At 48.4% G+C, this 20,773-nt stretch overlaps 1 protein-coding gene across 11 annotated transcripts in view; it reads left to right on the top strand.

Moving 5' to 3' along the window:
• The window catches only part of Gas7 (growth arrest specific 7), a 237,404-nt gene that overhangs the window by 164,087 nt on the left and 52,544 nt on the right, over nt 1–20,773 (top strand). For all 11 annotated transcript variants that reach the window (XM_087910497.1, XM_087910504.1, XM_087910499.1 and 8 more), the window contains one exon: nt 10,924–11,004. In XM_087910497.1, the coding sequence (XP_087766623.1) occupies nt 10,924–11,004 (81 nt within the window). The remainder of the gene's footprint in view (nt 1–10,923; nt 11,005–20,773) is intronic.

Genomic DNA, 20,773 nt, shown 5'->3' with positions numbered 1-20,773 from the left:
CACGGAACTGCCTGGAAATTGCTTAGATTCTCAGAATGCAGATTCTCAGGCCCCAAAGAACACACCTGAGAATCACTAGCCGGGGTAGGGGGGCAGGCCTGATGCTCGGTCTCGTGACTGGAGTTCCAGGTGATCTTGGGGTGCTCTGAGCTTTGAGAAACTCTGCTTGGAGTCCTGTTCCAGGCTCGCCCAGTATAGCATGGGAACCAGTGGACAGGATCCTCTGGTCTCTTTGCAAAGAAGGTTTAGAATCTGTTCTGGTTGTTTTCCTGCGTACTCTTCTATCCTTCAACCCTTGAGTCTCCTATCTTCATGCTGTGTCTTTTCTACCCCCAGTGCCTTTTATTGACATTAGGAAACGGTGTGAGAAGAGGTTTTTAGCTGGGAATTTCTGTACCTTTTGAAGGACTCATTAGGATTAGGAAGGGTCCTCTGCCCTCAAGGGAGCGTGGGGACCTCTGTGTCTCGGTTGGAACAGCCGTTCTTGGAATCAGTGTGCTTGCAAGCACCTGTTCAGCTGCACCTAGGATAACTGGTGCTTATTTCTATTTTCTAAACTAATTTTAGTTCTCTCCAACAATCTCCTCTTTCCTGTGAAGAGAAACACTCTCAACACTTGTGAGCGTTATTTATAAACATCACGTCACGCCTTTTACTGGAAGTCCTCTACACCAGGATTAGCAAAGCAGTGTGGCTGAAGTTAATAGGCGCCGCGTTTCTCAGAAAACAAACAGCTCGATAAGGTGCTGTGTAAGTAGATGATACTGCTTTATGAGATTGGGGGGGGGGGTTTCAGAGCAGTTGAGCCATGTGATTTTCAAAGGAAAAATCATAGACATCCTCCCTGAGACAGAGTCATGGAAGAGTATTCCAGAACCAGTCTGATGCTCCTGGGTGGGTTGTTCAGAGGGTAGTGCAGCTTGGGTTTGGTCGTTTTAGAAGACTAGAAGCCTACTTATGGCGACTTCTGGGACCCGTAGTCACAGAAGTTTTGAGCATCTCTGAAGGAAGGACTGGAGAATCAGCCCTGTGCCTAGGACCTCGGGGCCTGCGTACCCTCTATTTCTCTCTGAACTTGCCTTTTATTCTTCAAGAACCATTTAGAAAGGACCAACAGTAGAAGGTCGTCGTTTCAGTTCCACTCTGTAGGACTCAGCTGATCCCAGAAGCCACACCCCAAGATCTATGAGCATTTGCTCAGATTCTACCTACCTACCTACCTACCTACCTACCTACCTACCTACCTACCTTCCCACCTTCCTACCTACTTATCTATCTATCTATCTATCTATCTATCTATCTATCTATCTATCTATCTCTATCTATCTATCTATCTATCTCTATCTATCTATCTATCTCTATCTATCTATCTATCTATCTATCTATCTATCTATCTATCTATCTTTGAGACAGGGTCTGGCTGTGTAGTGCACTCTGGGTTTATACTCAAGAGCCACTTGTAACAGCCTCTGAATTCTGATACTTCAGGAATGAGGCAGCATGGGAGTTCTTAGAGAAAGATCTCCATTATATATAGCAAGTGGTTTTTAATATTTATGACATTCTATAATTCTGATGAGGATTTTTCTTTTATTTCATATGCATGCTGTACAGTGGATATGTGTGTATGCATGTTTGCATGTGTTTGAACATATGTGTGTAAAGGTGAACATGAATGTGTGTGCATGTGGAGGCCCAAGGCTGTCATCAGGGGTATTCCTTGATTGTTCTTTTACCTCGTTCTTTGAGGCAGGGTCTCCCAGTCAAACCCAGTGCTTGTGCCAGGAGTCCCCTGGTTCCACCTTCTGAACTGGGACTATAGCCAAGCTGCAATGCCCACCTGGCATTTCTGTGAGTTCTGGGGACCCAGACTCTTCTTGCTTGTGTGGCAAGCATCTTAACCACTGAGCCCTCTTCACTGCCCTGACTGTATTTTGTATATATAGATTTGTATATATAGATTAGCTGACTTTGTATGATTTCTTCTCTTTGATACTGTAGTCTAAAAGACACCCACAAAATGCAGTGATATTTCTTCTAGGTCTTATGGACTCTGAAATGCCTTTCCATCACTTCTGGATTGTTCCCTCCACCCTTAAAAGTTTTAAAGAAATTATGGAAATGAATTTCAAAAGATGTATGAGAAATAGCTTTCTATTTCCTGTTGATCAAACAACATTGGCTCTTTCCACAGCCCTGGGAAGCACCTGTTGACTCTGTGATGGATTGGTTCTGTCCGCACGACTCTGGGGTCCTTTCTGTTGCCTGTCTTCTTTATTCCTATGCTGGCGCAATGCAAATTTTCCACTGCCCTCAAGTATTTCACCTCTTCGCTTAGAGAAAGTGCTCAGGAATAGCTTGTTGGAAATTCTAGAATCACTACCCATGAACACTGGGCAAGCTGTCAAACAAAATGAGGGTTACTTGGCAGAAGCACCATGATATTATGTCCCTCACTGGGATTGCTAACGTATGGGTTGTATATACAGTGTGGATCCATTGAACGTAGGACTGATTAGGCCCTGGATGAGGCAGAAAGTTTAGTATGAGATTGCATCAGACTACTTACCTCAACAGGCAGTTTTAAACCTATGGTTTGTTAATTTCTGGAGTTTTCTATTTAACGTTTTTGAGGCATGGTTGGCCTGAGGTAAATGAAGCCATCCTAAGTGAAACCATACACAAAAGGAGGAGGGGTGTACTTGAGAAAATCATCTTTTTATTTGGATTCCAGTTTCAGGATAAATTCATGAGGTGTTCTGTCAACAATTCCTGTACATAAAGAAGCGCATCCCTTTGCTCATGCCTTCTCATGATGGTGACGACTTTTGTATTCATAGCAATGCACTTTCCATATCAGTACTGTGGACTGGCCTCACTCAGAGCGAGGAATGCCATCCTATCGGTACATAATTGCTCCCTGGTGGGTGTACACTAGGGGTGCTTTGCAGAGCTGTTCTGCTCTAGGAAAAGAAAAACCTAAAGAAAGAAAAGCAAAAATAAAATAAAATTTAAGAAAAACAACAGTTACTTGATGTCACACCTAGAACCTAGAACTGCTGTTTGGTCAAAAGGAGTTTTGACAGGCACCTCCAAACCAGGAGAGTCAGCCCCCCTCCCCAGCTTCCCTTCTTCAGATCTGCATTAAGAGTAGTCACTCTAGAAGGATCTTACTTATCCCGTGAATGAAACTGTGATGTTTGTTAGTCTAGTTTATGTCTCTCCAATTCTGAGGGAGATTAATACGTTTTCATATTTACTGGTTTTTATACCTTGTTGTATTTTTCTGTAAACTACCCATATGTGTCTTTTGCTCTTTTATTCACTTATTCATTTGACATACAGTGAGTATTTGGGGGTTCCCTAAGTTTCCCTATACTTCTACCATGTATCTCACTTGATTCTGTCTGACCCACCCCATGGGGCTTGTCTAGTCCTGCCGGTGATGGGATTCCATGATGTTTACTATGTCCTCCCTGGGTTTTCCCCATGGGTGACTCATCGCTGAGATTGCCTGGGGTCCAGTTCCACTGACTAAACCCCAATATCCAGGCTCGGAGCCTAGGAACCAACGCTTCACACCAATAGTGATTCCTAATGCAGAACTGGCTCCAGGAAGTGAGCCTGGAGCGCTGGGTACCACACTTAGGCTCTGAATTGGGATAATCAGGCTTGGGATTAGATAAGGTTTCCTTCTCGGCGTCTGCCTCCAATTTTCTCAACCGTAGCATGGGACCTAATAGCCATGAGCTGCCAGTTGGCTGAATGCACCTGTTGGCTCAATGGCAAGGCCTGCTTTTCCCACACAGCAGTCAGCCCTCCCGACCCTTCCTTAAAGAGGGGCAGGCAAGCCCCCGTTAAATGCTCTCGGGATCCCTCAGTGTTTGTGTAGGTCTGCACATCATGCACACCTCCAAGCCGCCATGCTGCCTGTGGCAGTTCAAAGCTGGACGTGTCAAAGTGGTAGAGGAGCTGCTGAGCTGCCCAGCTGTAGTCCTTAACCTCTGTCTTCAGTAAAATGAGCACAAATCTCCTTCCCTGTGAATCCCAGAGTTGTTAACAAAGATCTTGTGAGCTGCAGGGCGGTGGAACAGTCACTAAAGACATTGCTAGCTCACTAAGGGATACCTCAACAGCTCAGCCATGCTAAAGGACGTATCCTAACTCATCTTCATTCCTGGATGGGGGGCAGTGAGGCAGAGGCTCGGCATCTGGGACGGCTCGGGAGGCAGAGGAGGGGACCGCAGTTCTAGACTTGGTTCTTGTTCCCTGAAGCTCACGGTTGGTCAGGAGCAGCAGAATTCTTTGTGCCCTCCTGGATCCATTTGGAGATGCCAGGACCCTGCCAGATGGAAGCACACACGCTTCTCTCAACACCTGCCTGGGACACGGCTCAGGATCTGGAAGGCCTGGCCCTGCAGTTCTTGCTGTGCAGAGGCCAGCGGGATGATACTAGAGAGAACTGTTTGTGTTTTTCTATTTGCTAAGGGTCTGTTCCTGCACCCAGGACCCAACACCTGCATGGAAACAGGACAGGATTACTGTGAGCTGGCACGTGAACAACTGGAGTGAAGCTTCCCAAGTAGAGGTCTCTTTATTGCATTGCCATTAGATGGTTCAGGAACAATCTGTAAGCCCCCTAATACACCTCTCTCATGTCTTTCCTTAAATATCCCTTTCTCGCAAGGCTTTCCTTGATCACTGTATTAACATAAAGGGAGGGAAGGCCTGGTTTAGGTCTTGGTGTTAGAGGTATCCGTCTCTCATGGCAGGGCAGCTTATAGCATGGCCAACAGGAAACAAAGAAAGGAAAGGCAGGGAGGGTGTGGTGTGCATATATGTGTTTGCATAAGTATGGACACATGCATGTGGAAGGGTACATGTACACATATATGCATGCCTGCAGAGGCCAAGGTTGAAGTTGGGCATCATTTTTCTTCTACCTTATTCACTGAGACTGGGTCCTTCAATCAAACCCAGAACTGGCTGATGTGACTAGTTTAGCCAGCCAGCTTGCAGTGTGAATCCTAGCTCCACCTGCTGAGGCTGAAATTACAGACAGGATGCTATGCCCTACCTGGATCTGAACTCCATTCTTGTGCTTCCAGGCAAGTACTTAACCCCTGAGCCATTTCCCTAATCCCCTTGTTTTACTGTCTTTATGATGAACCAACCGAAGCCTAATATAATGTGTCTCCTGGCACAACTTCCTCCCCCAAACCTACAAAAAATAGTTTTCGTTAGTGCAAATTTCCACACCACACACACACACACACACACTGTGAGAGATGAAGAGAAGAGAGAGAGCTTTTCCAACTTCACAGCAGGTTTATGAGGGTATTAAATCCATTTGTGATGACGGCACATTTAGTAGGACATAACCCCATCATAAGTTGAGGTGCACATATAGATGTACTTATTCAAAATTGTAAAATAGAGTATTTATTTATTTTTGGTTTCTTTTGAGGCAGGATTTTACTATGTTGCTTTAGCTAGCCCAGAACTTGCTATGTAGTCCAGGCTGGCCTTGAACTCATAGAGATCCACCTGTCTGCCTCTGTCTCCCAAGTGCTGGGAGTAAAGGCCTGTGTCACCATACCTAGCAAGATAGAAGATTTTAACAATCCTAAAAGTAGAAAGAGACATCATGATCAGTAGAATTTAGGCCAAAGGTGGGAGGGGAGGGGATTTAATCTGTTGTCTTCTCTGCAGTGACAGAGCAATCTCAGACACAATGAGCCCTCACCTCTATGTTTTGTGAGTGACACCAATTAATTATATTAATTTGGGGGATGGTTCTCCACCGGAGTGGTTGAGCAATTAAATAATGTCATTTTGCTGCAGCTTGAGGGCCCAAGCACAGAGCTCAGACATGACAAGCACAGCTGGGAGATGATGGCCGTGGGCGCCACCTCTCAGAAAGGCCTTGTCTTACGGCGGCCTCAGGCTCCTTCTTTCCAAATGAAACGAGAGCATTTGTCTCAGGTGTTTTATGACCGTTGAGGGAGACCCCAGATGTCACCAGGCACAGACAGCTGTTCAGAGAGAAGATCTCTCTTGTTCAGAGGCTGGGGTTGGCACTTAAGGCTCACTTCATGTAAGAGGCCATTGGGTGTTAGGAAACCAGAGACTCCTAACTAGAAGACAGTGAATAGCCAGGGATGTAGTGCACACAGGTGCAGGGGAGGAGACCCGGAATGGCTGCTGGTTTCTGGAGGAACGTGAACTGGGCTTGCATCCTGGGGCTGCAAACCCAGATCCTGGGGGAAGTGGTGGTTGCAGATCCAATATCTGACACTCAGTGGACAGAAGATGTCCTGGGCAGGGCATCTGGGCTCTTGCAACTTCCCTGGGATGAGTTACATTCCTGGTTGGTGCCGGGGACAACCAAGGAGCTGGACGACTTGAGGGATGTTGCTCCTGCCTAAGGAGGGACCAGGACTAGACAGGGAGATCTTGGTGCTCCCATCTGCCTAAGCCCGGCCACATACCAGGCAGACCCTCCTTAAAGGGAAAAGCCACTGCTGGGACCATCACTGAACAAAGGGCAAAGAGAATGCAAAAAGCACCAAGCGGGGGTTGGGGATGTGGCTCAGTTGATAGAGTGCTTGCCCAGCATGCACCCAGTCCTGGGATGGGTTCCCAGCACTACATAAATTGATCATGGTGGCATGTGCAAATAATCCCAGCATTTAGGAGGTACAGGCAAAACATCAGAAATTCAAGGTCATTTGTGGCTACATAGTGAGCGTAAGGTCAACCTGGGCTACGTGGGACCTTGTTTCAAGGAGGAAAAATCCTAAAGAAAGAGAAAGGAATAAAGAGGCAGACAGGGAAGGACGTCAGAGCTTCAGAGCTTGCTCCTGCTGGCTGGCATCTGTTATTTCTCCTGAGGTCTCTGGGGGCAGAAGAAAGCCACCACAGGGGCCTGAAAATGAGCTAAGCAATTGGTGGTGAGGGGTGAAAACCACTTGACACAAGGGCTTGTAGATTTGTAGATGGACTCATGGCGAACACTAAGGACCAGTTGTGAGGTTCAGGGGTACCTGTTGTTTCCCCGGTGGAGGTGTGTGCCCCAAATGCAGGCAGTCTTAGTCTTAGCAAGGGGCGCAAAGCCTAGAGGTGACAATTTCAAATCCTGCCTCGCTTCCTGTCTTACCCATTTAATCATCATTATTGTATTAAAGAGCAGACACACCTGTGCTTTGAGAGCTGAATTCACGTGGATTTCAACTTTTCTGCTGTGCTCTCTTCTAAGTTTTGTTCTTCTAAGGCCAAACCTTATAGGGCTACTGTGAGGAATCAATTCATGGCGCATGACCAGAAAACAAGCTCCCCGAGCCGGCTTCGCCCGTGGCCAGGTGTTTGTGTATGTCTAACTGACCCGGGTTCAGTAGTTGAGGTCCAAAGGGGTGGTTGTCATTAGCAAAGTTTGTTCTGTGGGAATTGGGTTGGGTGGGAAAAGGGTCCCAGGGGAATGGCTCAGTCCTTCCATTCTGACCTCACTGCAGCTTACACACAGTGTCCAGGGCCCTTGTAACAGCAGCTCGGATCCAGTCTGGGCAGTTACCCGGAGTGACGCGGGGGTCCTAGCAATGGAAGCCCAGAGAATGCAGGAGAGCCTTGATCTGGGCTCCTTCGGCTCTCCGTCATCTCTTCTGTATTGTTTGGAGTAGGCCAGAGAAACTAGTCACGACAAGTAGAACAGTGTCTTCATTGCAGATGACCTAGAAATGGCTTCCTCCCTCTGGATGGTGTCACCTGTAGGACTGGGCCTGCGGTTGGTGTGACCGTGCTGCCAGAGCCTTGGTGTGCTCTCCAGATGCCCCAGCCTCTCCAGATGATCTGGCTCCGTTCTATTGCTGCTCCAGGCTTGCAATTGTCATCAAGTTTTACATAGGTCAGATCTCCTGGGCTAAGCCCAGGAGACAGGCTGGATTGTAGCTTCAGACAGAGGCCCTGCTCTTGTCGAAGTCCGGCTGAAGACTAGAATGGAAGGATACAGCACTTCCAGGGGACTGGGAGTGACCCAAGGCAGAGCGTGCAGGAACAGAAACCTCGACCAGGAGCCTCCAGGAGAGCAAATTTCTACCTGCCTGCCGACTTCTCTCCGCGGCTTTCAAGACACTTCCAACAGCCTCCTGAGCTACCGGATACCCTAGCCCAGTGGTTCTCAACCTTCCTAGTGCTACAATACTTTAATATAGTTCTTCGCGTTGTGGGGGCTCCCAACCATAAAATTATTTTGTTGTTACTTAATAACCATAATTTTGCTACTGTTATGGATTATAATATAATATTTAATAGGCAGGATATCTGATATGAGGCCCCCAAAGAGGTTGCAACCTCCCCTCTCGCCTTTCCCCACAGCCTTCCTTGGAGGGAGCCAGCAGTGACCACAGTTACTTAGGCTCTGCTTTTGTCTCCCCTGCTTGTTTGTGGCTTGTGTTAGCAGGTACCAGAAGGATGGTTAGATGAGGGCCAGAGCTAGGACCCTGTGGTAGGCAGAAGATGAAATAACGGAATTTGTACATCAGCTGGAGATAGGAGCGGGTGAGGTGTTCTTCCTTCTAAAATAAGGTCAGTGGCCTCAGCTACCAAAGGAACCGAGTCAGTAACACAAACAAATGGGACACAATTCTCCGGGGACCTTCCCTGGGTTGAGGTGGAAGGGGTTTATCCCTAGACAGCTGAGGAGCACACCAGGTGGGGGCTGCCAGCATACTGTCCCTCTGTTGAACCCTGATGACTGATGAGGGACCATGTGTGAGGAGTGAACAAGGCTTGGCTGCTGTGTTCAAGGATGACAAAGTGACAACCTGTGACCAACCAAGGGCTGGATTTGTGTGCCGTGTTCTGCCCTGGCTCAAGTTCCTGGACAAATCTGAGGCAGATGTTTGTGGAGAAGGGCCAGCAGGGAGGGTGCTGGGAAGGTAGACACCCTGGGGCAGGCGGCAAACAACCAGTACTGTGGTGCTGAAGGCCCTCTGCAGTCCTGGGGGAGGAGGCACCCCGGAATATTTGCTGGACCTTTGACTCCCCCACGCTGACTAATGTCTGCATGTGCACTTCTGTCTGCTGCTCACCCCAGCATCACCTTGGGTGAGCCAGCATCCTGAGAGGAATTCACTAATGAGCAGCTGCAGAGATGGGGAACTAAGTTGCCATACCCACTCTGGTGGTGTTTTTTGTTTGTTTGTTTGTTTGTTTGTTTGTTTTAAATCTGGCCTAGAGAATAGAAGCAATCATGGAGGTCTGCATGGCAGAAGAGGCACTTTGAAACTTCCTAAATAAGCAAGATGGTGATTTCTAGGCACAGGGACAGGACAGAGAATAGTAGAGGCATGTTCAGGAACCAGCAGGGTGGACTCAAAGGGCCTGCTAAGAAGACAGTCTGCACAGAAAGACAAGGATGGAATGCTGGCGCAGCTTGCTGGTAGAATTGGATTGTCCTCTGTCACCTTTGTACCTGGGTGGGAAGGGATTTTCACAAGTGAGTAACTCAAGGCAAGGGCCAGGTTCTGGGGCCAGCAGTATGCTAGCCCTGGGTCTCCAGGACAGAGATGGGAGAGCCAAGAGGTAGGGAGATCAAATCCTGTGGGGAGAAGCAAGGATGCAGTGACCCACTGATGGGAGGAGAGTCTCAGGCCCAAACCAGCTTGATGAGGGGAAGCAGAGTAGGGTGGGGCTGGTGGAGCAGGTGGTTTCTGCTTATGGATCTTGGGTTGGGGAAGCCAGGAGGCCAGGACTGGAGGGCTGACTCCAGCTGTTGCTGTAGACTCGGGTAGCAGTTTGCTTCCAAGCAAGCAGACCTTAGGCAGATGGAAGGAGAGCCATCCTTTCAGAGGAGCTAGGTTAGAGGCATGTCTGCTTCCTGAGGAAGCTCCTGCAGCCCCTTTTTTGTGGAACCCAGAACCTCATATGCTAAGCCTGAGTCCTACCACTACCTCACATCTCCTTCAACTAGGACGTAGAACGGGCTGGGCATGGGGGCACATGACTGTCGTCTACACTGGGGAGACCGGATAGGATAGGAGAATCACAAGTCACCCTGCCTACATGATGACACCACAGAACTAAAAACAAAAACAAACCACCTAGCAGGACAGAACAGTTGAGTCTGAAGGTATCTGAGGCTCATCCGTTGGCCAAAGACCATCCTTTTGCAGACTTGCTCTGTGCTTTGAGGTTTGAGGTCACCACGGGCTTTGAGAAGAAATGCCCTGTTTGCAGCTGGGGATTCTGGGACAGAAGCTGAGAGGAGTGACTTGGGAGGATGGGGCACTGTCCTGTTAGGGTTTTTACTGCTGTGGAGAGACACTGTGAGCACGGCGACTCTTATAAAGGAAAGCGTTTAACTGGGGCTGGTTTGCAGTTTCCGAGATTTAGTCCATTATTGTCAAGCGCGGGCAAACAGGGTGCTAGAGAAGGATCTGAGAGTTCTGCGTGTTGATTCACCTACAGCAGGAAGTGAATGTCACACTAGACATGGCTGGAGCATTTGAGACCTCAAAGCCCATCTCTTAGTGAGGCACTTCCTCCAACAAAGCCACACCCACTCCTACAAGGCCACACCTACTGCAGCAAGGCCACACCTCCCAATAGTGCCAGTCCCTAGGAGTCTATGAAACCGTGTTAATTTCAAACTACCTCAGAGGGTAAGGTAGAAGATTCTAGCTGGAAGCCACCTCCTCAGATAGAGAAGGTCCACCATGTAGAGAAGAGCCTTGGCTAAGAGATGCTCTGCCCCGAAAAGGGTGGGGTGGAGAGTAGGGGTCATCAGCAAGAAACAGGCTCCCATGGGGCTGAGGTAAGAAAGGAAGGTGACCTGCTGCCTCTGGCACACTCTGCTCTGTACATGAGAATCTATACATGTACCACCATGGGATTCTCAAAGTGATCTCATTTTTTTCCTTTGTCTAGAGACCACCTGGGAACGGCCCAGCAGTTCTCCTGGGGTTTCAGCCAGCCCTGGCCCTCACAGGAGCTCTCTGCCTCCAACAGGTAAGGCCCGCTCATCAGTTTGGGTGTGGGAGGGTTACTAAATACCCACTTTCGTGGGGGTGCTGAGACGGTGGGTCCTGGGTCCTGAAACCTGACATGGAATCTTGTGGGCTGGACCTGGAGATGATCCAGACCAGATCCCAGAAGCCTGATTCCAAACATGGCGCTAACGTCCAGGCAGGACCACCTGCAGTTCTGGGCTCTTGACGGCTGCAGTGCTTAGGAGGGTTGGCCGGGAGAGGTCAGAGATCCTTCCAGGTCCAGAACAGAACAGCACCACATAGCTCTATCAGCACTGAGGAGTGGAAGCTAAAAGAAAATGGAGGTTTGCAGGGGAATTCCTGGACGGAATGTTCTAGAAAGGAAATGGGATTGTGAGGATGTGAGTTGCCGGCAGAGGTAGCTGGGTAGCTGAGTGGTGGCATTTGAGGTATACATTCCTATACTAGGGATGAGAATTGTCCAGAAATGTCTTAGGTGACCTCTGGTTCTTAGATGCGAGGAAGGAGACAGGGCTTGCCAGCCGGGAGACCAGCTTTTGATTTCTTCTGGGTTTCCCTCCTTCAGGCAGCCTCCCTTGATTGCTCTGTTTGGAACCCTCAGCCTCTCAGTCTGCATCCCAGTGTGTGGCCTTATTGCATTCAAAGTTCTTCTCCTGTTGAGGCTGTCCTCCCATGGTGTACTGAGGGGAGGGATGGCACCTCTAAGTGTCCACACAGAGCCTGGCTTTGTTGCTGCATGCATTCACAAGCCATCGGTTGCCTAACACAGAGCCCCCACACACAGGTGATGAGTGCCCTGTGTTGTCACCCCTTGGGTCTCTCCTCCAGGATGGAGTACTTAGTGAATGAAGCTGGCTTGAACCTCCACCTAGAAAAATGTCAAGAGCACACCTCAGCCCAGCATCAAGTGTGCTAGGCCTGTAAAAGATTAAGAATGGTGGAGCCATAGTTAAGAGGGTCAGAAGGGACCTGGGTAATGGCTACGTACACCTCGGGAACCGAGCATGGCAGTTCCCGAGTGTAAGGCCATAGTGTACTGCATAGCCAGCACCCTGGCAAAGAGGCTCAACGGTCAGGCTCTCTTTGGAGGTTTGGTGGACACAGCCTGTTCTGAAAGGGACCAGATGCAGCAGCACACTTTATGGGGACTCGCACTGTGTTCATTCACAGCACAGCCTGTCTGATCTCAGCTCTGAGAGACTTTGCCGTCGAGGTGGCATTAGGCAGTGTCTAAGACTACCACCGGGGGGAAGGACCCACAGGCATCTTCCAGGAAGAGTTCAGAGGTCTCACTGAATGTCCCACAGGGCACAGGAGAGGGCCACAGCAAAGACTCCTGAGCTTACAGCAGCACAGTGGGAGTTAAGAAACCAGTCTTGGTCTTTCCAGAGTCTCTGGACCATGTCCTGTGATAACAGGGAGGAATATCAGGCAGGGAGACTCTGTCTTGGCTTCTCAGGCCCACTCTTTGGTTTCATACCCATTGTAGTGTGGGAGCATATCAGCTGTATCATATACTGAAGAGTATATCCCAATTGGAGGGGGGGGTGTAAGGCTTTCCCCCTCCCTTAGTGGGATTTAAAATCCAAGTATGCCTACTGTCAGTGGCAGCTTTTCTTTGTGAGATTATAACTTGTTCCCTGGGGTCTCTTATTGCTTCCCCCACCGGGCCTCTTTTTCACCATTCATATATTGGGAGCCCAGAGGGTGACCATGGCAGAGGGCCTGACCTAGCTTCATGACTGTGATAGTGTCACTATGGAGCACAAAGATTCATCAACCGTCCATGTACTGTCTACCTCCTACCCTTCCCTTACATCCCCTCTCCACCTCCCACCCGGCTCTCCACCCTTGCTCTGATCTCCTTCTGCTGCTGTGGTAAACGCTTATCAAAAATGATTTAAGGGAGGACGAGGTTTATTTCAGCTTTAGGTCATAGTCCATCCCCGAGGGAAGACAGCGCAGGAGCTCAGACAAGAAGTTGAAATAGAAACCTTGGAAGAACTCTGTTGGCTGACTTGCTCCCCTGCTTTCTTATACAGCCCTGAACCACCTGCCTAGGGATGGTGCCTCCCACAGTGGGCTTGGCTCTTCCGCACCGCTTAATAACCAAGATAAGCCCCCACAAGCCATGCCTATCTGCCAATCTGATCAATAACCAAGATAAGCCCCCACAAGCCTTGCCTACATGCCAATCTGATCAGGGCAATTCCTTGAGGTTTTCCTCTCAGATGACACTAGGCTGTGTCAAGGTAACACTTAAAGCTGACTGGAGCAATCCTCTGTCTCCCAGCCATCCCCCTCCTCCTCTCCATCCCCCACCCTCCATCCCATCATCTTCTCTTTGCTCTTTCTCGGTATCTTCCCCTCTTTTCACCCTCTTCCATCCTCTACCCTCCACCATCCAACCACCGTCCCTTCACCCGCTTCCATCCATCCTTTATCTATAACCCTCCTAACCCCCCAGCCCCTTCCTAACCCCGCCCTCTACCCTCAAGCCTTCCTCCACTCTCCATCTTCCTGCTAGCTTCGCTCCATCTCCTCTCCTCCCTTCCTTCATCCACCCTCTTTCCTTCTTCCAGCCTCCCCCATCCGCTCTCCAGCCTCCCGTGTCCTCCGTCTTCTCTCCATTAACCCTCCATCTTCGTGCACCATTCCAGGGATCGCAGGGTCTGGTGTTTGCTGTTGTCTTCTTTCCTTATATTTGAATCCAAGTCTCCTAAGTGAGAAGTGAAGAAGTGGCCACTCTATTTCTCTCTATGGGATCACAAGGCACAAGGTTTTGGGTTGGTTGGTTTGTTTGTTGCTGTTTTTCTAACTCTTTCTCTCATTTTAGTTGAACAGAGATTAGACTTTATTGTGGGAAGAGAAACAAACACAGGAAGGAACCTGAGGTTGCTTTAGAGCTGGACCAAATCCTTAGGCTCCTGGGGTTGTAGCCTCTTGTCATGGAGACCCTACAAGGGCCTGGATCTCAGTGCTTTCTGTTTTGTTTGTTTGTGTGAAAGTCACAGTGGTAGCGTATTAACTTATTTAATTTTTTATTATTTTATTTATTGTGTGTGTATGTGTCTATAAATTATGAGTGTCAGCGTGTGTGCCACATCAGAGGTCAGAGGACAGCTTTGGAGGGTTGGTCCTCTCTTTCCACTGTGGCTCACAGGGATCATAATTAGATTGCCAGGCTTGGTGAACAAGCTTGTTTACCCACTGGGCCATCTTGCGGACCCCTGTCAGCCACCTGTATCACTAAATCTGCCACTGTTTCCCATTCCCAGGGAATAGACAGACATCCTGGGGGACTCGAACAAGTAAGCACAAAGGAAGTAGGCCAGGAATCCCTGCCCGCTCTAACAAGGAGTGAAAGTGGGGCAAGGTGACAGTGACTGAGACCTCAGTGAAGAAGTGACATTTAGGACAAGATTTAGGGATGGAATTTAGGATAAGGTAGGGTTGGAGAGGAGTGACTTGACCAGAAACAACCAGGTCAGAGGTCCCTAAGGCAGGAACAGCTCCAGTCACATCAGTGGGCTTTAAAACAGAAGTGGGGTGGGGGGCTGGGCAGGAGGGAGGTTGGGACCGGGTCTGCCAAGCAAGGTGAACCCAAAGAGGAATGCACTGGATTTCATGTTGCATGTGGAGGTGGAAAGGAGTGAGCAGTACTGACTTCATGAGCAGCTGCCAGGCTTATGTTAATAGTGGTGAGGTTTTACACTGTGTGTGTGTGTGTGTGTGTGTGTGTGTGTGTGTGTGTGTGTGTGTGTGTGTGTGCATGTGTGTGCATGTGTATGTGCAGGGCAGTGAAGAAAACCAAGTCAACTTTCCTGTGCATAGACCACAGACATCCCCCGGCCCCTCCTGAAGGAAAACATAGGACACTAAACAATGACGGCAAACTACAGATTAACCCCCACTAAGCTGCACAGGGGTGGGGTGGGGTTGGGGTTTAATTCCAGGGGCCCTCCTGCCTTCCACAGGTCTTCAGGCTCAGGGTAGGGCTGGTTCACTCCTCTCACAATTAACAAAGACAGCCAGGGTTCCGGCTGGGGAGGAGAGATCTAGATACATACCCGAGCCCTCAGAACACATTCTTCTTTTGAAATGTTGGGTGATATTTATGGTGACTACTGGGCCGGGGACCTGGCCTACACTGCCTCTTTCAATGACACCAGAACTGAGGAACCCTGTCGTTTCAGCGGCTTTACTAGAGTTGCCTGCTGCCAGGATTTCTAAATGAAAAGCCATTCAGACCACAACAGAACTCCTGAGAGCGTTTCAGTAACGGCTGGAAACATCAAAGCCCCTCTCTGGGCTGGTGTGGCATGTATTGTGGAAGGATTGGTTTGTGGAGGGAGAGATCGCACCAGGTACAGGGCAGGGAACAGGAGTAAGGAATGGCGTTCTTTGACTGCCATTCCTGAGTCACTTGCAGAGAGCAGCGCTGTCCCTCCCTGTAGGGCTGAGGGGGCCATGAGCACAGTCTGTAGCTTGTGCTCAGTACTGAGACCACATTTGTGCCATTTCTGCTCCTCCTATGTCTCGTATGCCCAAGAAACTGGAATTTTTAACTTGCTTTAATTTAATAACTTTAAAAATATTCGGGGACAGGTTTATGTTTATAAGTAGGTAGGAAAAAATAGCACACAAAGTCCCCGTACAGCCTTTCTTTTCTAATTAAATTTTGGAGAAGAGGATGATAGCACTGGGGAGGGGACCCAGGGCCTCTGTAGGCTAAGCGAGCGCTCTGCCCTGAGCTGCAGTTGCAGGCTGCCCTGCAGATGGTCCACGCACTCTCCCTAAACATGTCCACTGCATCCAGCGTCCATTGCCCGAGCAGGAAGTGAGCCTCACCTGTTACTCTTAACTAAATGCCGGGCTTTATCTGGACTTGGGAAGTTTTCCATGGATGCACTTTTTCTAGTCGAGGATGCTGCCCTGAAGCTCTGCTGCATTATGATTTTATTTAAATTAGGTTTGCTAAAAAGTCACCTGCAACCAGTGGATGGTGCATTTAACAGAGCCTTTAGCAGTACATTTGACCGAGGGAGCTCCTACCTGAGCCTCTGGGCCTGGGGTGTGCACTGAACTGCTGTTTTGATTTTGTTTGCTTGTTTATTTGTTTGCTTCCTTGCTTTGTTTTGTTTTAAATATGGAAACACCTATTATTTACCAAGGCTACCCTGGTAGGGTGTAGGGGAGGGTGTTTGGGAAAACAAGGTTTAGGGCCAGACTTTGACAGACTTAGGCATTGGGCGAAGTTAGGGGGTCATTCTTAGGTCTCCAGAAGCTCAAGGGGATCTAGGTACAGGGGAGAGGTCCAGGATTTGGGAGGAGCCTGAGAAGTGAGCCTGGAGAATATGCAGCAGGCAGCTCTGTCTTTCTGAGCAAGAGACTTGCAGTGGCCACAAGCCACGGCCTCGTACTCTGCCCTAAGCCTGGAAGCTCTGGATACCTTGCCTTCACACGCAGGGGCAGGACTCTAGCATTGCAGAATAGCAAGTGGTCAAGCTGAAAGTCTGCTCTACAACCTGAATCACACCTCTGTGTTGTCATCGGGCGAGGAGGCCCTGGTGCTTCCTGTTGGAAAGGGCCTGCACTCCTTTAGGACCTATGATCCTGGTTGGCTAAGCCTCCGGGGAGTTTGAAGAGGTTGATGCCATAGCCAATCACAGCCCAATCACAGCCGTGGGAATAAAATATACTGTGAACTTTATCTTTGGGACCACAGTCCACATCCTAGACAGCCCAGACAGGTAGTAAGGACCAACTGGCCAGACAGAAGTTTCTGGAATGAAAGGTTATTCTTGTAATACTATCCTTCCGAATGGTCCAAGGAAGACTGAATTCTCTGAAGAAACTGAGTTGAAGAGGCTCCTGCAAGGCATGCTGGGGCATGCTGGGGGTGGAAGGTGCAGTACTATGGCTGCTTACAGCCAGGTGCAGACCGCAGAACCCACTCTAGTGTGCTTCTGCAGCTGCAACTGTGGTTCTCAAGAGTGAATTCCTTGGGAGCCTGTGTCATTGCCCTAGATGAATCTGTGTGTATGTGTATTAATGTGTGTGTGTGTGTGTGTGTGTGTGTGTGTGTGTGTGTTGGATACTTCTGCCCATGATATACATAACACACATAAGTACGTATAAAGAACTCTCTCAAAAGTGGTGTTGTGTTACAGCCAGGGAAACACCACATGCCTCAGTATGATTAATGTAGGGGATGGATGGATGGATGGATGGGTGGGTGGATGGGTGGATGGTTAGGTAGATAAGTGAATATATGTATATATGTACATGTGTTCATATAAACAAATGGACGGACAGGCAGATGTGAGGATTGGAAGGCAGGAATAAGAGCAAATAGATGGGCCGGGCGGTGGTGGCGCACGCCTTTAATCCCAGCACTCGGGAGGCAGAGGCAGGTGGATCTTTGTGAGTTCGAGGCCAGCTGGTCTACAAGAGCTAGCTCCAGGACAGGCACCAAAGCTACAGAAAAACCCTGTCTCGAAAAACCAGAAAAAAAAAAAAAAAAAAAAAAAAAAAAAAAAAAAAAAAAAAAGAGCAAATAGATGGCTTTCTAGAACAGCAAGCTCCAGAGCTCCCGGGTTTCCTAACCAGGAGGATAGATGACTGCACTCTTTCCACAGAGACGGGAAGTCAGGCCAGAGCCTAAGTAGTAGCATGATGGTGCCCGGGGCTGTTTCCTTAGGCAAAAGAACTAGGGTGCTAGGGCTTGGGAAGAAACTTTTCCTAGCAGGAATTGGGGCTGAAAAGAGAATACAGAGCCCCCGGGAGGGGGCGCTCCGAGAAGCAGAGGCTGCTGGCTTTGTTCCTTAGTCTCTCTGTGCCCTCTCCCCCTGTGCCCTTGCTATCACCTCATCAACCTCCTTCTCTTGTCTCTCCAAGTGTCTTTCGCCCCTTCTCACTGTTCATCTCTCAAGCCCTCTGTCTGATGGGCCGTGAAGCAGAAGTCAATGTGTGGGTGCCTGCGTTTGCGTTTGTTTTTGAAGTTACTGCAGTTACCAGCCAGTTTGAGATTTTCGTTCCCTTTTTTAAGTCCTAGAAACCCCTGAGTTTGTCATTTTATGATTTTTCTTATATTCCCACCCTGTTCTATGCTCTTTAGGGTTGTGTCGTCCTTGATCAATTTTACTTCCCTCGCAGAGGCTGGAGGCCTTGGAAGTTCTCCACTTGGGCTTCATTTATCCTGTGGCCAGTGGCTGGTGAATTAGGAGCCCAGAGGGTGGGGATGCTCGTGGGAAAAGGCCCTGGATCTCATGGGTTTGAACTGTTCTCATTTTCACTGGTAGGCTTTCTGAACAGTCCTGCCTGGAGTAGAGAGACACGTAACACGATGGGGTCAGGAGAAAACTGCTGTGTGGGGAGAAACGGTTGAATGGAAAATTAGTTTTTCTTCTCAGTAATTGTTTTGACATGAGCAGTAATTAGCCAGCAGCTGACAGACTAGAACTGAAGAAAGAACAAGGGGCTGGATTAAAGGCAGAGTGCCTGGGCATTCGCTGGCTCCTGGCAGGGCAGGAAGCCAAGGGAGCCAGATGAGCCCAGGGAGCCAGTGCTAGGTGAAAGGATGCAGCTTATAGAATGTGCCCAGTGATTTCTGGGAAGGATGTGAGTGAGGATCAGAAGGGCAGCCTCTGCCCTCAAAAAGCTAGGGAACAACCTGGGCTTACAGGAACCCGATGATGTCAAAGATATAGTGGCGTCGCTACCTACTCAGAGAAAATATTTGATTTATCACCAGACTGAGCTATGGTATGTCTCTGTGCTATAAAGGGTCAGAGTGTGCAGGCTGAGAGACCTGCCGTATGTTTCTGGGTCTGGGATAATAGCTTATGGATGGCCATTTCCTTAGAGCTTCAGCATGTTTAGCTCATAAAACCTTCTAGGCCTGGTGCCTTCTGGTGGACATGCGCTTTTCAAATGTCTCCTCCCCTTCCCTCCCCTCCCCCATCCTTGTCCCTCCTCTTCCTCCCCAGTATCTTCCCATTTTCCTCCTCTCCTTCCTCCTTCCTCTTCCTCTTCCTCTTCTTCTTCTTCTTCCCCCTCCCATTGCATGTGTTCTTGAAGTAATTTTGATAATTTGAATCTTATGGAATCTTATGGATTTGATTAGTCTATGATTAGAAATCATTTTTTTTTCTTAGACAGGGTTTCTGCTTTGGAGCCTGTCCTGGAACTAGCTCTTGTAGACCAGGCTGGTCTCAAACCCACAGAGATCCGCCTGCCTCTGCCACCACCGCCTGGCCTAAATCATGTGCTTTTACATTGGAAAAAAAATAGTAAAAAGGAAAAGAAAGAAAGAAAGAAAAAGGAAAAGAAAAAACTCTTGCCTTTATTTGTTGTGCTTAAGTATTTGAATTCCTAATTTTAAGCGTTTGTGGTTACCCTCAAATTAAGCTATTTCATCTCCTTTTCTTATTGCTATGATTCCTACCAGACCCTAAACACACGCATACTCATGTCTACACCTGCAATGACACACACATGGGAGGAGGGCAAAAGAGAGAGAGCACCAGCTCTAGGTTGCCAGTGTCATTCCCGTCTCTTAACATTAATTTCCCTCCCTGCGCCTGCCTCCTGTTTTCCTTGCTTTGTTTTAGAGGTCATTTAATTTTTTTTTTTTTGATTCCAGATATTTAGGGGGAATATCTAGTCCACTTAATTTTGTTGCTTTGGGCTCAGTAATAGAATAATTAAGGATATGAATTCTCCTAAAACTATAATGCAGGCTTTATCCATTCATTTAAACCTATTCTTCCTTACTCTTTTCCAAACAATGTGTAATTATGTTCTTAAGTTCTCTTTTAGGCTGACAGTCCTTAAGGGGGCATTTTCTTAAGTTTCCAACTATTTGGAAGTTCAGTGGTTGAAAGCCCTGTGTGTTTATTTTTCATTATTAATATCTACTTTTATTGTGTCCTAGTCAAGGAATGTGGCCTGAATTATTCATGCCTTCTGCCGTGCACTGGCAGTTTATTTGTGACTTAAGCGTGGTTAACTTTTCAAATGTCCCATGGCTTTCTCAGCAAATGCTGTCCTCTTTGTTTATAGGGTAGGGTGTTTTGTACATGTCCCTCACTCAGTCCTTTAAACTAACTTGCTCAGATCTCATTTGTCTTCATGCCTGCCTATTAATCAGTCCCGGAGCCCCAGCGTGTGCCAAGGCTTCCACCTCCAACTTACACTTCCAGGCATTTCCTTTTGAGACATGGTGCTTCCTATGCGGGTTGTTCTGCCGGCTTCAACCCTCCCAACACGCACGCGCGCGCGCGCACACACACACACACACACACATGTACATACATTCGTATGTGTGTGCCAGGATTGCAGGTGTGGCCCACCAGGCCCTGTTCTAGCATCTGTAGTCTCTCCATTTCGACACTGTCCTATTTGATAAGTAAACTTTTTCTGGTGTCCCACTTTGGCAACATCATTCTCTACTCTGGCTGATTTCCTGACAGAGCCTCTTGCCCATCTGAGCTGGTTCCCTCTGTCTCTGATACTTGTAGAGTCCCAGATTCTCCTCTCTAGCTGCTTTTCTTATTGAGTTAATATGATGAATATCTGGCCAACCATCTGAGAGCTCAGGGAGGACCATGGTTATGGAGCTGGCCAAGCAGAATTATTATACTTTCTTCTCCAAGTGCTGGATGGAACCCTGATATGTATTCATTTCTCTTATCGTGTGTGTGTGTGTGTGTGTGTGTGTGTGTGTGTGTGTGTGTGTGTTTGAGAACATGACTGCCCGGACT

The sequence above is a fragment of the Myodes glareolus genome, chromosome 9 (genome assembly GCF_982192425.1).
Source record: "Myodes glareolus chromosome 9, mMyoGla1.1, whole genome shotgun sequence".
Classification (NCBI taxonomy): Eukaryota; Metazoa; Chordata; class Mammalia; order Rodentia; family Cricetidae; genus Myodes; species Myodes glareolus.
The sequence above is the reverse complement of the archived record's forward strand: the minus strand, read 5'-3'. Positions and strand labels throughout refer to the sequence as shown.